The sequence below is a fragment of the Caretta caretta genome, chromosome 16, assembly GCF_965140235.1.
Source record: "Caretta caretta isolate rCarCar2 chromosome 16, rCarCar1.hap1, whole genome shotgun sequence".
Lineage (NCBI taxonomy): Eukaryota > Metazoa > Chordata > Testudines > Cheloniidae > Caretta > Caretta caretta.
In genome coordinates, this window is record NC_134221.1 from 5,869,889 (window position 1) to 5,884,710 (window position 14,822).

Genomic DNA, 14,822 nt, shown 5'->3' on the forward strand with positions numbered 1-14,822 from the left:
GGAAGAATGCACTATAAGGTGGATAGAAAGCTGGCTAGATTGTCGGGCTCAACGGGTAGTTATCAATGGCTCCATGTCTAGTTGGCAGCCGGTATCAAGTGGAGTGCCCCAAGGGTCAGTCCTGGGGCCGGTTTTGTTCAATATCTTCATAAATGATCTGGAGGATGGTGTGGATTGCACTCTCAGCAAATTTGCGGATGATACTAAACTGGGAGGAGTGGTAGATACGCTGGAGGGGAGGGATAGGATACAGAAGGACCTAGACAAATTGGAGGATTGGGCCAAAAGAAATCTGATGAGGTTCAATAAGGATAAGTGCAGGGTCCTGCACTTAGGACGGAAGAACCCAATGCACAGCTACAGACTAGGGACCGAATGGCTAGGCAGCAGTTCTGCGGAAAAGGACCTAGGGGTGACAGTGGAAGAGAAGCTGGATATGAGTCAGCAGTGTGCCCTTGTTGCCACGAAGGCCAATGGCATTTTGGGATGTATAAGTAGGGGCATAGTGAGCAGATCGAGGGACGTGATCGTTCCCCTCTATTCGACATTGGTGAGGCCTCATCTGGAGTACTGTGTCCAGTTTTGGGCCCCACACTTCAAGAAGGATGTGGATAAATTGGAGAGAGTCCAGCGAAGGGCAACAAAAATGATTAGGGGTCTGGAACACATGAGTTATGAGGAGAGGCTGAGGGAGCTGGGATTGTTTAGCCTGCAGAAGAGAAGAATGAGGGGGGATTTGATAGCTGCTTTCAACTACCTGAAAGGGGGTTCCAAAGAGGATGGCTCTAGACTGTTCTCAATGGTAGCAGATGACAGAACGAGGAGTAATGGTCTCAAGCTGCAGTGGGGGAGGTTTAGATTGGATATTAGGAAAAACTTTTTCACTAAGAGGGTGGTGAAACACTGGAATGCGTTACCTAGGGAGGTGGTAGAATCTCCTTCCTTAGAGGTTTTTAAGGTCAGGCTTGACAAAGCCCTGGCTGGGATGATTTAACTGGGAATTGGTCCTGCTTCGAGCAGGGGGTTGGACTAGATGACCTTCTGGGGTCCCTTCCAACCCTTATATTCTATGATTCTATGACCCGGGAGGGAGGGGAGGTTGTTGACAGTGTGGGGAATCGAACCTGGGACCTCGTGATCTAAAACCATGGCCCTACTGCCAGAGCTAAGAGACCCAGCTCTGCAGACCGCCCTGTTGCAGGCTCATGAATCTCTGTATGTGGCCCAGTCACTACTAGAGGGGACAGAGTGCCACGCAGAGAGGGGGTGGGGGATATTTTCAACCTTATCCTGGGATGATGGGCATGGAAATGATGCAGGCTGGATTTTGGCTGTGGTATGGGTGAGGCTCAGAGATGATCGTTGCAGTTCTGAGGTCCACTCCTCAAATGCAGAGTGGGAGGGGAAAAGGTTTGAGGGGCCAAATGTCTGGCATCAGCATTAGCGTGCGATGGGGCATGTGCTTCTGCCGGTGCGTGCACGTCTGGGAGAGCCACAAACACCCGAGGAGCGTGGTGCTGTTTGGCTAGGGCACACAAGGCAGCCTGGCATAAAGACTTACACAGGATGGGTCCAGGATTGCTGTATGACTCACAAATGGCAGAGACTTGAGTGAATTATGTGGATCATCCCAAATGAGTGCTGGTGAACCCTGTATACCCCATTCGTATACACAGCCCTGGGAGCAGGTACCTTTATCATTCTGTTTTAAAACCAAGACCATCCACAGTGTGTTCTAAAATCCCGTCTTGGTTAATGAAAGCCAAACTCCAGGAAATTAGCAACAACATAACGAAGCTCAGCTCAAATCTTCTGCCCAGGCTTTGGCTGTATCAAAGATTCGGCCGTTAGGACTGCTCAGCCCACACCCTAAATCCTCAATCTCCAAAACAGTATGCCAACATTTTTATGGCTGACTTAGAACAACGCTTCCTCAGCTCTAGTCTCCTAACGCCCCTCCTCTACTTGCGTTACATTGATGACATCTTCATCATCTGGACCCATGGGAAGGAGGCCCTTGAGGAATTCCACCAGGATTTCAACAATTTCAACCGCACCATCAACCTCAGCCTGGACCAGTCCACACAAGAGATCCACTTCCTAGACACTACAGTGCTAATAAGCAATGGTCACATAAACACCACCCTATACCAGAAACCTACTGTCCGCTATACTTACCTACATGCCTCCAGCTTTCATCCAGACCACATCTACCACTGTCCACAGCCGAGCTCTAAGACAACTGCATTTGCTCTAATGCCTCAGACAGAGAAAACACCTACAGGATCTCTATCAAGCGTTATTAAAAGTACAAAACCCACCTGGTGAAGTTAAGAAACAGATTGACAGATCCAGAAGGGTACCCAGAAGTCACCTACTACAAGACAAGCCCAACAAATAAAGTAACAGAACGCCACTAGCCGTCACCTACAGTCCCCAACTAAAACCTCTCCAGCACATCATCAAAGATCTACAACCTATCCTGAAGGACGATCCCTTACTCTCACAGACCTTGGGAGACAGGCCAGTCCTCGCTTACAGACAACCCCCCAACTTGAAACAAATACTCACCAGCAACTACACACCACACAACAAAAACACTAACCCAGGAACCAAACCCTGCAACAAACCCCATTGCCAACTCTGTCCACATATCTATTCAAGGGACACCATCATAGGACCTAACCACATCAGCCACACCATCAGGGGCTCATTCACATGCACATCTACCAATGTGATATATGCCATCATGTGCCAGCAGTGCCCCTCTGCCATGTACATTGGCCAAACTGGACAGTCTCTACGCAAAAGAATAAATGGACACAAATCTGACATCAGGAATTACAACATTCAAAAACCAGTAGGAGAACACTTCAACCTCCCTGGTCACTCAATAACAGACTTAAAAGTGGCAATTCTTCAACAAAAAAACTTCAAAAACAGACTCCAACATGAAACTGCAGAACTGGAATTAATTTGCAAACTGGACACCATCAAATTAGGCCTGACTAAAGACTGGGAGTGGATAAGTCATTACAAAACCTAATTTTACCATACTAATTTCCCACTACTGTTACTCACACCTTCTTGTCAACTGTTTGAAATGGACCACCTTCTTTACCACTACAAAAGTGATTTTTCCTCCCTTGGTATTGTACTGATAAATTGTCTTGTTAGACTGACTCCCCCACCTGGTAAGGCAACTCCCATCTTTTCATGTACTATGTATAAATATACCTGCTACTGTATCTTTCACTCCATGCACCTGATGAAGTGGGTTTTAGCCCATGAAAGCTTACGCCCAAATAAATTTGTTAGTCTCTAAGGTGCCACAAGGACTCCTCGTGGTTTTTGCTGATACAGACTAACATGGCTGCTACTCTAAAACCACTCTCCAGAACGCTGCTCTCACCTCCCTTATGTCCAGGTGGGGTAACAAATCAAATAGTTCCATAACAGCCAGTGTATCTAGTACAATTCTGGGCCCAATTCTCTTCTGTCTTGCACCTTGTGTGGTCATTTGTGGCTGTCATTTTTGATCTGTTACCACTCTGCACTGCTATAAGCAATGGCACAAGGTAGTGGCCAAGTAAGCTCTGCATCCAATTTGCTGGTGGCCCAAGCGGTGTAACCCCATTGAAATCAATGGAGCCCACATCTACTAAATCCAGAATTTGACCTTATAAGGTAGAGATGAAAACCATGGCACAACACAGACACTTCAGTAAAACAGACTCAGTCCCACTCCCTGGGGATGTTGGGTTATTCCACCAGCTCTAATTCTTCATCACAATAATCCTTTAGGGTTGCCAACTTTCTAATTGCGGAAAACCCAACACCCTTTCCCCGCCCCTGCCCCGAGGCCCTGACCTCTGCTCACTCCATCCCCACTCCCTTGATTGCTTGCTCTCCCCTACCCTCGCTCAATTTCTCTGCAAGGCACAAGCAGGCATCAAGAGAAGGCCAGGAGCTGCAACAGTTTGAATGTGGGAGATGGAATGTGTGCAGGACGGGGTTTGGGGTACGGGCTCCAGGCAGCTCTGGCTGCTGTGGTTCGCGGGGGCTCCGGGACTGAGGTGCTGACCTCAGGTGGCCCCTTAAATAGCAGCTACACCAGTGCTGCCCCCGCATTTCTTGGGGACAGAGGAAGTCTGCATGGCTCCTGGGAAGTGGTAGCATGTCCGGCTCCTAGGTGGAGGGGTGGCCAGGGGGGCTGTGTGTGCTGCCCCACCTGCAGGCACAGCTCCAAGCACTGGCTCTGCAGCTCCCATTGGCCATGGCGTTCCTGGTCAATGGGTGCTGCGGAGCCGGCGCTCGGGGTGGCGCCTGCCGGTGGGGGTAGCGCATGGAGCTCCACTGGCCACCCCCCCACCTTGGAGCCGACATGCCGGCCGCTTCCTGGGAGCCGCACGGAGCCGCGTATGGAGTCTGCCTTAACCCCGCGTATGGAGTCTGCCTTAACCCCGCGTATGGAGTCTGCCTTAACCCCGCTGTGGCCAACCGGACTTTTAGTGGCTCGGTCGGGTGTGCTGACCAGAGCTGCCAGGGTCTCTTTTCAACCGGGTGTTCTGGTTCAAAACCGGGCACCTGGCAACCCTAATAACCTATAGTTTGGCAGGGAAGGCACTGTGAATTACAAGGCTTGTAAAAGTCACTAGCCTGATTCTTCTCTCACCATGGGGTAGAATTAGGAGCAACGGCACTGAAGTCAATGGAGTTACACTGATGTAAGCCAGACAAGAAGCAGGCCCAGCCCAGCCAGTCTGAAGTCGCCAACAGTACCCAGACAGCGCCCACTACAGAGCCAGGTGACGTAGCACAAGCAATTAATTGACTCCTACCTTCCACGTCGCACATGCTGTGCTGGCTGACAATCCCCGTGTCATTCTCTTTGTCCGCAGGCCACTTGTAGACGAACATGGCAGTGTGGGAGGAGCCGGCGTCCAGAACGATTCCATACTGCGTGCACAGGGAGAGAGGGGGAAAGGCTCAGGCTGGAACCGAGGCCGGTGCGGAGCAGCAGCACGTGAATTCTGCTACCGTCGAGTCCCACAAGATGCTCCCAAAGGGCCTGATGTGCAGCCATTTAGAGGGAAATTCGGAAGACTAGAAGCCCTGCTTTGCGTTTCCTATTGGCCAGAGACTGCAAGGCCATTTCCCTTCCAAGAATCACCCCGGGCACGAAACGCAATGAGCATCTTCCGGCAGAAAGACAAGCTGAGCACAGTGGGGCCAGAGGCAGACGAGCTCTGCACCCACCGTGCACTGACACAAGCTCTTCTGGGGACCCTGCACATTGCCTAACCGCAGCCGATTGGCTGGAGATTCGGCTTGAGGCATCATGGTCCAAATGGAGCGTATGGGCCGGGAGTTCCGGACTCTGCCACTGACTGAACCGGGGGGGCGGAGGGGGCGCATATGGGGCCAGTCAGTGCCTTGACTGAGCAGGTTCATTGACAGGGTGATGACAACACAGGAAGCTGCCAGAGCCTTGCCTACATTAGGGCTCCCAGTGGTGCTAACCCCGGTGCATCAGAAGCAGAGGGAGCATGGATGGGAAGTAAGATTCCCTAGAATGAAGTCCCAGTGAGACCCCAGGATAAGGGCACAGGCAAGTGAGTCAACAGTGTGCCCTTGTTGCCAAGAAGGCCAATGGCATTTTGGGATGTATAAGTAGGGGCATAGCCAGCAGATCGAGGGACGTGATCGTTCCCCTCTATTCGACATTGGTGAGGCCTCATCTGGAGTACTGTGTCCATTTTGGGCCCCGCACTACAAGAAGGATGTGGATAAATTGGAGAGAGTCCAGCGAAGGGCAACAAAAATGATTAGGGGTCTGGAACACATGAGTTATGAGGAGAGGCTGAGGGAGCTGGGATTGTTTAGCCTGCAGAAGAGAAGAATGAGGGGGGATTTGATAGCTGCTTTCAACTACCTGAGAGGTGGTTCCAGAGAGGATGGTTCTAGACTATTCTCAGTGGTAGAAGAGGACAGGACAAGGAGTAATGGTCTCAAGTTGCAGTGGGGGAGGTTTAGGTTGGATATTAGGAAAAACTTTTTCACTAGGAGGGTGGTGAAACACTGGAATGTGTTACCTAGGGAGGTGGTAGAATCTCCTTCCTTAGAAGTTTTTAAGGTCAGGCTTGACAAAGCCCTGGCTGGGATGATTTAATTGGGGATTGGTCCTGCTTTGAGCAGGGGGTTGGACTAGATGACCTCCTGAGGTCCCTTCCAACCCTGATATTCTATGATTCTAAGTATCTGGATTCTGATCATTGGTTTGGCCCCTCCTAATCCCAGCTGGATGGTAGCCCCATCCTTCCCTAATTCCTGTACAGTTCTCAGCATTAACCTTCTTTTTGAGTTCTTTCCCTTTACTTTTCTCTCCCTACCACTGAGACAGACACACCCTGTTTGATGTCCTTCCTAGCAGGGAATTACAGGGAAGTGAAACTGCCTGGTTAATCGCCTTGCTTTTGCCATTCATTACTTATTACAAAGGGCTCCCTCCCTCCTCTAGGCAAGGCGAGCTGCTTGCTTCCCATCTGCAAGGATCAAGAGAGACCCGTGTGGGGACTGCAGCTCTGGCTCCAAAGAAGGACTGAGAGTTCACTAATTAATTCTTTGCCCATGAATGGATTTGCCATTCTTCTATAAATAGATCCACCTCTTTCCTCTCAGACAAGATTTCCACGGCACCCAAAAAAGAAAGCCAGAGCAGATTCAGCTTTCTGTTGTTCCGGGGCATCCCCAGTGCACTGCTCTGCTCACCCACCTCCGCAGAATGGGGCTGAATTTCATCTCTGTCAAATTTATGCTTTGGGCTTTTCTTCAAGCTCGAAAATCCTGCCACCAAACCACCAAACCCTGTGCAAAACCAAACTGCTCTGGGCTTGTGTACACTGGAAAGTTGCACTGATTGAATTGTGATTTTTAACGACTGAAGAAGGCTGTGTGGACACCCCGATTTTGGTTTAAACCAGGCTTATTGTGGTTTAGGCCCAGTCGATTAGGAATTAGCTTTCAAGAGGTGAACCGTGTATAAGTATCCGACCCTGATCAACCAAGTAACTTTATTCTGAGCATATTTACTGTTAAAACACCACAGGTGGAATTTACCCTGTGCATCAGGCCAATAAGAGGCCTAAGCATTGTTTAAGGCCATTGGTTTAAACATGGGTTTGTCTACATGGGGACATCCAGAAAAATTAATCCAAATTAACTAAAGTGTGAATTTAAAGTGGATTGGCTAAACTGCAGCAAGCCCCTATGTGGATGCTCTGATTCAGAATTAAAGTTGACTTAATTCAGTTTAGCTTAATTCACTTCCAAAGTGAATTAAACTAAGCTGAATTAAGGCCACTTTAATTCTGAATCAGAAGGTCCACACAGGCACTTAATGCAGTTTAACCAATCCACTTTAAATTCACACTTTAGTTAATTTGGATTAATTTTTCTGGATGTCCCCATGTAGACGAGCCCTAAACTGCGTGTTTGCCATCCTTTCTAGCAGGTAATTAAAGGGTTTACTGTAGGGAAGTGGCCTCAGGCTAGCCCTCTGTGCAGGGGTAAATTTTACCGTCTCGTTGGGGTCCTGGGGAATTCACACTGGGGCCCCACGTCTCTATGGGGAGACCAGAGTCTTTGCTCTGTCTCTCCTTTGATGTGTGCTCTCCAGCGCAGGCACGGTCCCCTGCACTGAGCACCCAGGCTCCAGCCAGAGCTAGCGGGAGAGCTATAGTTAGTTTCTCCAGTTTTATTTTCTCCCCCCATTCCCTGGCTGATTCTTCCCACCTCCCGCTCCTCCTCCTGCTGCAGTCTGAGCACGCTGCCCACCTAGTACTTTCATCACCGGGCCATCTAGGCACCAAGACACGTGAAACCCCAGCTGCTCTTCTGTCACTGCAGTTACCCCTGCTCTGCCTGACACATATGGACAAAGCAAGCGGCCGCGAGGGAGAGACAGGGCCCTGTCTGTTCCTCTCCCTCGGGCCAGGGCAAGAGGGGAGAAAAGACCAGCAGGGCAACACGAAAGTGCCTGGGCCCTCGGAGCCGGGATTGCGTCTCCAGCTCGGATGCTGACGGCCTTGCCTATGCCGAGTTTGTAGTAGCCTCAGACGTGTTTTTCTGGATGGGCCCGAGCTCGAGTTTTAGAAACAGCTGCGGTGCTGGGCTCTGCCTGTGAGGGTGGGGAAGAGAGGGGCCAGGAGAGAGCCCAGGGCCTGGAGGAGACAGATGCGGTAAATGAAAGCAGGCAGAACTTTGCTGCAGGGACCTTTGGAGGAGAGGGGAGATAGGGAAGCAGCTTAGTGGCCTTATCCTTCACCACTATCCTCACCCCCCCAATCCACAAGGAAGCCCCACACCCCCACCTGGGAACCCTCGTTACCCCTCCCCCCACACACAGATGGGTCCTTGCACAGGCTCTGCCAATGGAATCCCTGCCTTTATCCCCCCAGGCCAAAGGGAACCCCGCTCCTGGGTAAGGCCCTAGGCTAGAAAATGCTGGCTAAGACAGAGATAAGTGGCTGGGCTGGGCTGCACAGCACGAGCTGGGAGGAACCATGGCCAAGCAGCCTTCTGGCTAACGCGGCGTCCCCTATGCCAGGATGGGGCCCGAATTTATGCCAACACCCGCCCTTCCCCCATTCTCCAAGGGAAGGGCCCCACTCTAGTACCCAGCTCTTCAACAGCGTTTTTCACCAATAGATCTCAAAGCTCCTATACTCAGGAGAGCAGTGTCATAATCCCCATGGTACAGAGGGGAAACTGAGGCACGGGATAGGTGAAGTGACCTGCCCAATGTCATCCAGCTGGCCAATGACAGAGCCAGGAACAGAACCCATGTTTGAAATCCCCAGCTGGTGCTCCAACTATGAGGCAACATTAGCTCCCAGTACTTTCCTAACCTCCCTGGTATAATACACCCATTGCCAGAGCAAGTAACCCCAGAGCTGATGGGTAGACATGGATGATGGCCTAACCCCAGCCAGTGCAGGCTTGTTCACTGGAGCGTATCGCAGTGCTGGGCTCTGTAAAACAAGCTGTTTCCAATTCCAATATATCTTTTTTGAGATGGGGAGACCACATCTGGTACGCCCACGTCTTGAATCCTGTGTGCAGATCTGGTCATCCTGCCTCAAAAAAGATACATTGGAATTGGAAAAGGTTCAGAAAAGGGCAACAAAAACGATCAGGGGTATGGAACGGCTTCCATATGAGGAGAGATTAATAAGACTGGGACTTTTCAGCTTGGAAAAGAGATGACTCAGGGAGGATATGATAGAGGTGTATAAAATCATGACAGGTGCGGAGAAAGTAAATAAGGGAGTGTTATTTGCTCCTCATAACACAAGAACTAGGGGTCACCCAATGAAATTAATAGGCAGCAGGTTTAAAACAAACAAAAGGAAGTATTTCTTTACTCAACGCAGAGTCAACCTGTGGAACTCTTTGCCAGAGGATGTTGTGAAGGCCAAGACTATAATAGGGTTCAAAAAAGAACTAGATAAGTTCATAGAGGATAGGTCCATCAGTGGCTATTAGCCAGGATGGGTAGAGGTGTCCCTAGCCTCTGTTTGCCAGAAGCTGGCAATGGGCAATAGAGGATGGATCACTTGATGGTTACCTGTTTGGTTCATTCCCTCTGGGGCACTTGGCATTGGCCGAAAGACAGGGTACTAGGCTAGATGGAGCATTGATCTGACCCAGTATGGCCGTTCTTAAGTTAATCAAATATGCCCAGGGAGCCAGTCTGCTAAGTGCTAGGGAAGAGGGCACTGTTGTTCCGAGATTAAGTACACCAGAAAGTAACAAATGCCGGAGAAATTCAGAGAGAATTGGCCGCTCATGGATCGAAGATACGGTGTCAGATTGTTTCATCACAGTGGCACTACCTGGAAATATTTTCTTAAATTAACATGTTCTAAATGTGTTGTAAAATAGTGGTATGACACAAAGAAGGAACTAGCCCCAGTTGTGCAAGAGGGAATGTTTATAGCTCAACCTGCTACCAGTATTGTCTCATTATTTCTTTGTACTCCCCCTTCCGTCTGTATCCATCTGTTGTCTCTTGTCTTATACTTAGATTGTAAGCTCCTTAGGACAGGGACTGTCCTTTGGTCAGGGGTGAAAGTAAGTCTAGAGACTTACCAGTACGGGGCTGGGCTGGGGCCGGCTCTGGCCCCTGGAAGGGGCGGGGCCTCGGGCGGAAGGGATGGGGCTGGGGGAGGTCAGAGCCAGCCCCGGCCCACCCTGTACCGGCAAGCGCCTCCTTCCCCCTCCCCAGGGTAACAGCGGCAGCCGGGGGCTCTGGCAGCAGTTTAAAGGGCCCTGAGTGATAGTGGCGGCCGGAGCCCTGGGCCCTTTATATCGTCCCCGGAGCCCAGCCGCTGCTTCCCCAGGGCTCCGGCGGCAGCGCTCCGGGGACTGGGCTCCGGCTGCCACTACCGCCCCGGGCCCTTTAAATCGTCCCCGGAGCCTGCTGGAGCCCCGGGGAAGTGGCGGCAGGCCTCTGGGGACGGTTTAAAGGGCCCAGGGCTCCGGCCGCCACTACCGCCCTGGGCCCTTTAAATCGTCCCCGGAGCCTGCTGGAGCCCCGGGGAAGTGGCGGCAGGCCTCTGGGGACGGTTTAAAGGGCCCAGGGCTCCGGCCGCCACTACCGCCCTGGGCCCTTTAAATCGTCCCCGGAGCCTGCTGGAGCCCCGGGGAAGTGGCGGCAGGCCTCCGGGGACGGTTTAAAGGGCCCAGGGCTCGGCTGCCGCTACCGCCCCGGGCCCTTTAAATCGCCGCCCCAGCCCCGCCGCCGCTACTCCAGGGCTCCGGCAGCGAGGTTCTGGCAGCAATTTAAAGGGCTGGGGGCTCCAGCCACTGCTGGGAGCCCCAGGCCCTTTAAATTGCTCCTGGAGAAGCTGATCCACCCCGGTACGGCGCACCGACTCTTGCCAGTACACTGTACCGGGGCATACCGGCTTACTTTCACCTCTGCCTTTGGTTCTGTCTGTACAGTGTCCGGCACAATGGGGTCCTGCTCCATGGCTGGGCCTGATAGGTCACTACAGTAATACAAAGAATAAACATATGGGGACAGCATCCCAGGAGCACAAACCTGTCAGCAGAACTTTCCCACTCCCGGAGATAAACAGCCTGAATAAGTTACATAGAAAACACATGTGCTAGACAAGCAGCTCTCAATCTTTCCAGACAACTGTAACCCTTTCAGGAGTCTGATTTGGCTTGCGGATCCCCAAGTTTCACCTCACTTAAAAACTCCTTTCTTACAAAATCAGACATAAAAATACACAAAAGTGTCACAGCCCACTGTTACTGAATAACGGCTAACTGTCTCACTTTTACCTTATAATTATAAAATAAATCAACTGGAATATAAATATTGTACTTACTTTTCAGCGTATAGTCTATAGCACAGTATAAACAAGTCATTGTCTGTGTGAAATTTTAGTTTGTACTGACTTCGCTAGTGCTTTTTCTGTAGCCCATTGTAAAACTAGGCAAATCTCTAGAGGAGTTGATGTACCCCTGGAAGACCTCTGAGTACCCCCAGGGGTACACGTATCCTAGTTGAGAACCACAGTCTTGAACAAAGCTCTCTCGCTTTCCAAAGCAAACTGCCCTGAATCAGTTTGCTTCCCTGCACAGTAACTAGAAAGGAAGCTGGGCTCCAGGTGTGACATGTTATTCTGGCCCCCTATGCTGCACTGCAGGGATCTCCCACAATCTGCAGTTATCCAGACTCTGGGCAGCTTTGAAGCACTGTTACTGCCCGTTTTATGAAGCAGACACTCACATCCCAAGAAAAATACCCATCCACTGTCTTTCCTGGATCCCTTGCAATGGGAACGGGGCAGGGAATTCTGCAGCCCTGAATCAGTCCTGCCACCTTAGAGAGCAGGGTTACCCCATCCCACCCAGCCTGTGCTTTTCCTGGGCATCACCACTGCGAGATACAGGGCTACGAACTCCTGTCATGGAGAGGGCTGGGTAGGCTGCCAAGCTACGGTTGTTTCCATGCAAGTTACTGCCTGAATCTGACCAGTGGGTCCCACCATGGAAAATCCTCTGCCTGGAAGGCGCGTGCTAGACATGTAATTAACAGGGGATAAACCCGGCTGCCAGACTCCTTTGGCAATCAGCAGCAGCTGCCCTTCTCCACCACCTGCCCTCTGAGGAGCCTCAACCGCATTACAAACATTCACTGTATTTCACAGCTCCCCGGTGAGGGAGGTAAGTGACATTACCCCCACTTTACAGATGGGGAAACTGAAGCACAATGATGCAGTGACTTCCCCATGATCACAGGGTAACTCAGCATCAGAGCCAACAATAGCTCCCAGGTCTCCCCACACCCAGACCCATTGCTTCACCATGAGGCCATCCTTATCTCCACTGACACAGGAAGCTGAGCAGGAAGTCTCCCCCTTACGACATCAAGTCGCACAGCTAAAGGTTGATTTAACTAAGAGCTAGGCTGGGTGGTGAGTTGGAGAGCATGGCAGGTCTTTAAGGGTGTGTGCTCCACGCAGAGTATGGGGAATGCCCTGTCTTGGATCAACCCCACAAGCCCTGCTCCCTTGGAACAATGGGAACTGTGCGTTACAAGTGCTGAGAACTTGGACTCCGAGGTTGCCAAATGACTGAAGTAAGCCATCTGTGACCACTTGATGGGCCCAGATGTAAACACAGAGAGTGCCACTACAGACAATGAACGCAGTGTTCTGCATTGCCAGAATTACTCTCAATTGAGAAACTGATTTCAAAATATATATGTCAAAACCAGCTGGTTCCTCCCACCCCCACAGGCCATTGGCTTCACAGGAGACCTGTTACGAGTCTGTGATGCGTGGGGCCCACATCCCCGGCAATGCCCCTGGGACAGGACGTTTTCGTGTAAGGAGCAGGGCTGGCAAGGTCTGCTCCACTGCTTTGTTGATGCAAGAACCACCTCAGGGTTGTCAGGTTTTTTCCATGTCTCCTATTTGTGTGGCCACAAAGTGCCCCCGGTCACAGCGCGGCATTGGCCCGTTGCTGTGCAACACCATGACTGCACATGGGGCTTTTGTGCTCTTACCCAACCCTGGGATATTCTGAGGGTCCAAAGCGATTGTGGGCCTGGGACCTGCAAGCATCTCACAAGAACTAGGAGGCGCCACTGGGACAAACCAGATGGACTCACGAAGAGCATCAACCCCATGTGTGACTCAATCCATTTAAAACAAGGTGGTCCAGTGGAACTTCCAGCCACTGGACCCCCTTGGATCTGGAATCACTACAAACGCTTCCCTGAGAGCAGCCACTCAGTTGCTAGGCTACCATTTTTACAAGGCATATGGAGGGAGACATAAGGGTAGGGTGCTCTAACCTGAGAGACCTCCCCTGTTGTTCCCTTAAGGGCTGGTAACATACATGGGGGTGGGGGTACATTCACTGTAGGTTCGGTGCTTTTGTTAGCTCCTTGGCTAAAAGGTGTTACAAAAGGGTACAATGTTATTGTGGCTTTAAGTAGTGATTCAGGAAGTTGTATGCAGGTACACTCACTAGGTAGGATGGGGATGAGAGGATTAGTCAGCGGACTCCCAACTGCCTTCTCCTAAATCAAAGATTCTGCAGTCGTGACACAGATAATTGTTTAATGATGTGTGAGCTAGCATAATCCAGCTCCCTGCCTTGAGCTATGCTCCCCTCCTTGGGAAAACAGGAGCAAAATGCAGCAAAAACTTACTTTAGCCATCAAAGTCCCCAGATCTAGGTCTGAATACACAGGGGGAGTAAGTCCATTGAGTGAATAGGAGCAATCTTTACCTAAAGCCAAATTCCATGGTCCTTAATCATGCAAATCTCTCCTTTAAATCTACAGAAGATTTGCTGCACTAAAGACTAAAGGATTTAGCCCAGAGTAGAACTGCCTGGTCAGAGTGTCTAATTGGCGAGACCTCAGCTACGGGGTGTGCAGTTGCTGGTTTAAATGACAGATCAGCTCTTGATGCCTCATCAAAGCCACTGTGAGATTAGACAGTCTTTGTAGGTCTGTCCAAGAGAGCTTCTATTCAGATAAATGCGAGGCACTTCACAGAATAGGTTTCCTTGGTCCCAACGCCCTTTCCCACAAGTGCCCTGTGTGTAAGGATTTTGCTCGAGGCATTCATGGCCAGGATCTCTCCATCTGGGGCTTTGATGTCTTACAAGCATACCTGGAAGGGGGTTCTTTTACAAGAACAATGCTCTGTGCTTCTGGGACAGCCACAGAGAAAACTGCAAACAGACAGGGATGTGTCAGAGGGCACGTGTAGAGGTGGGGGTGGGGCAGGCTGGAGAAGGCCGGCGGATGGGTAGAGCTGGGCAAAATTTTTCAGCCAAAATCTTTTTTTCAGGGGGGAAAAAAAAAAAAAAAATGCAGGTTCGACTATACTGACACTCCCAAGAACTCGTGGCAGTTTGCCGAATTGCTTCGGTAAAAAACCATGACCCGAAAAAGACACTGGGAAAAAAAATCAAAATGTTTCATTTTTATATGTTCAAAACATTTTGGGGTTTTTTTTATATTTCCTTCTGTTTTATTAAAAAAAAATGTTTAAAATGCTCACGCTCACAGTGAAACGTTCGCTGGGGGAGGATGAAGAGCTTTGTTCAGCCATAAATAAATATAACTTGCAATTTTTCCAGAATCGTCAGCAAACTGGAAACTCCAGGGTTCGCCTGGCTCTCTTGCTTGGTTTGGTCCGGCAACATATGAACCTGCACCAGCACGAGGAGCCGAGCACTCACGGGGCTGGCATGGGTCAGCCACTGGGTCAGGGGTCAGCAAC

The 14,822-nt window shown here is 50.6% G+C and overlaps 1 protein-coding gene across 1 annotated transcript in view; it reads right to left on the reverse strand.

The window, feature by feature from the left end:
- ENTPD2 (ectonucleoside triphosphate diphosphohydrolase 2) overlaps positions 1-14,822 on the reverse strand; it is a 47,968-nt gene that overhangs the window by 15,394 nt on the left and 17,752 nt on the right. The window contains exon 2 of the mRNA XM_048823008.2: positions 4,842-4,959. Coding sequence (XP_048678965.2) covers positions 4,842-4,959 — 118 coding nt within the window. The remainder of the gene's footprint in view (positions 1-4,841; positions 4,960-14,822) is intronic.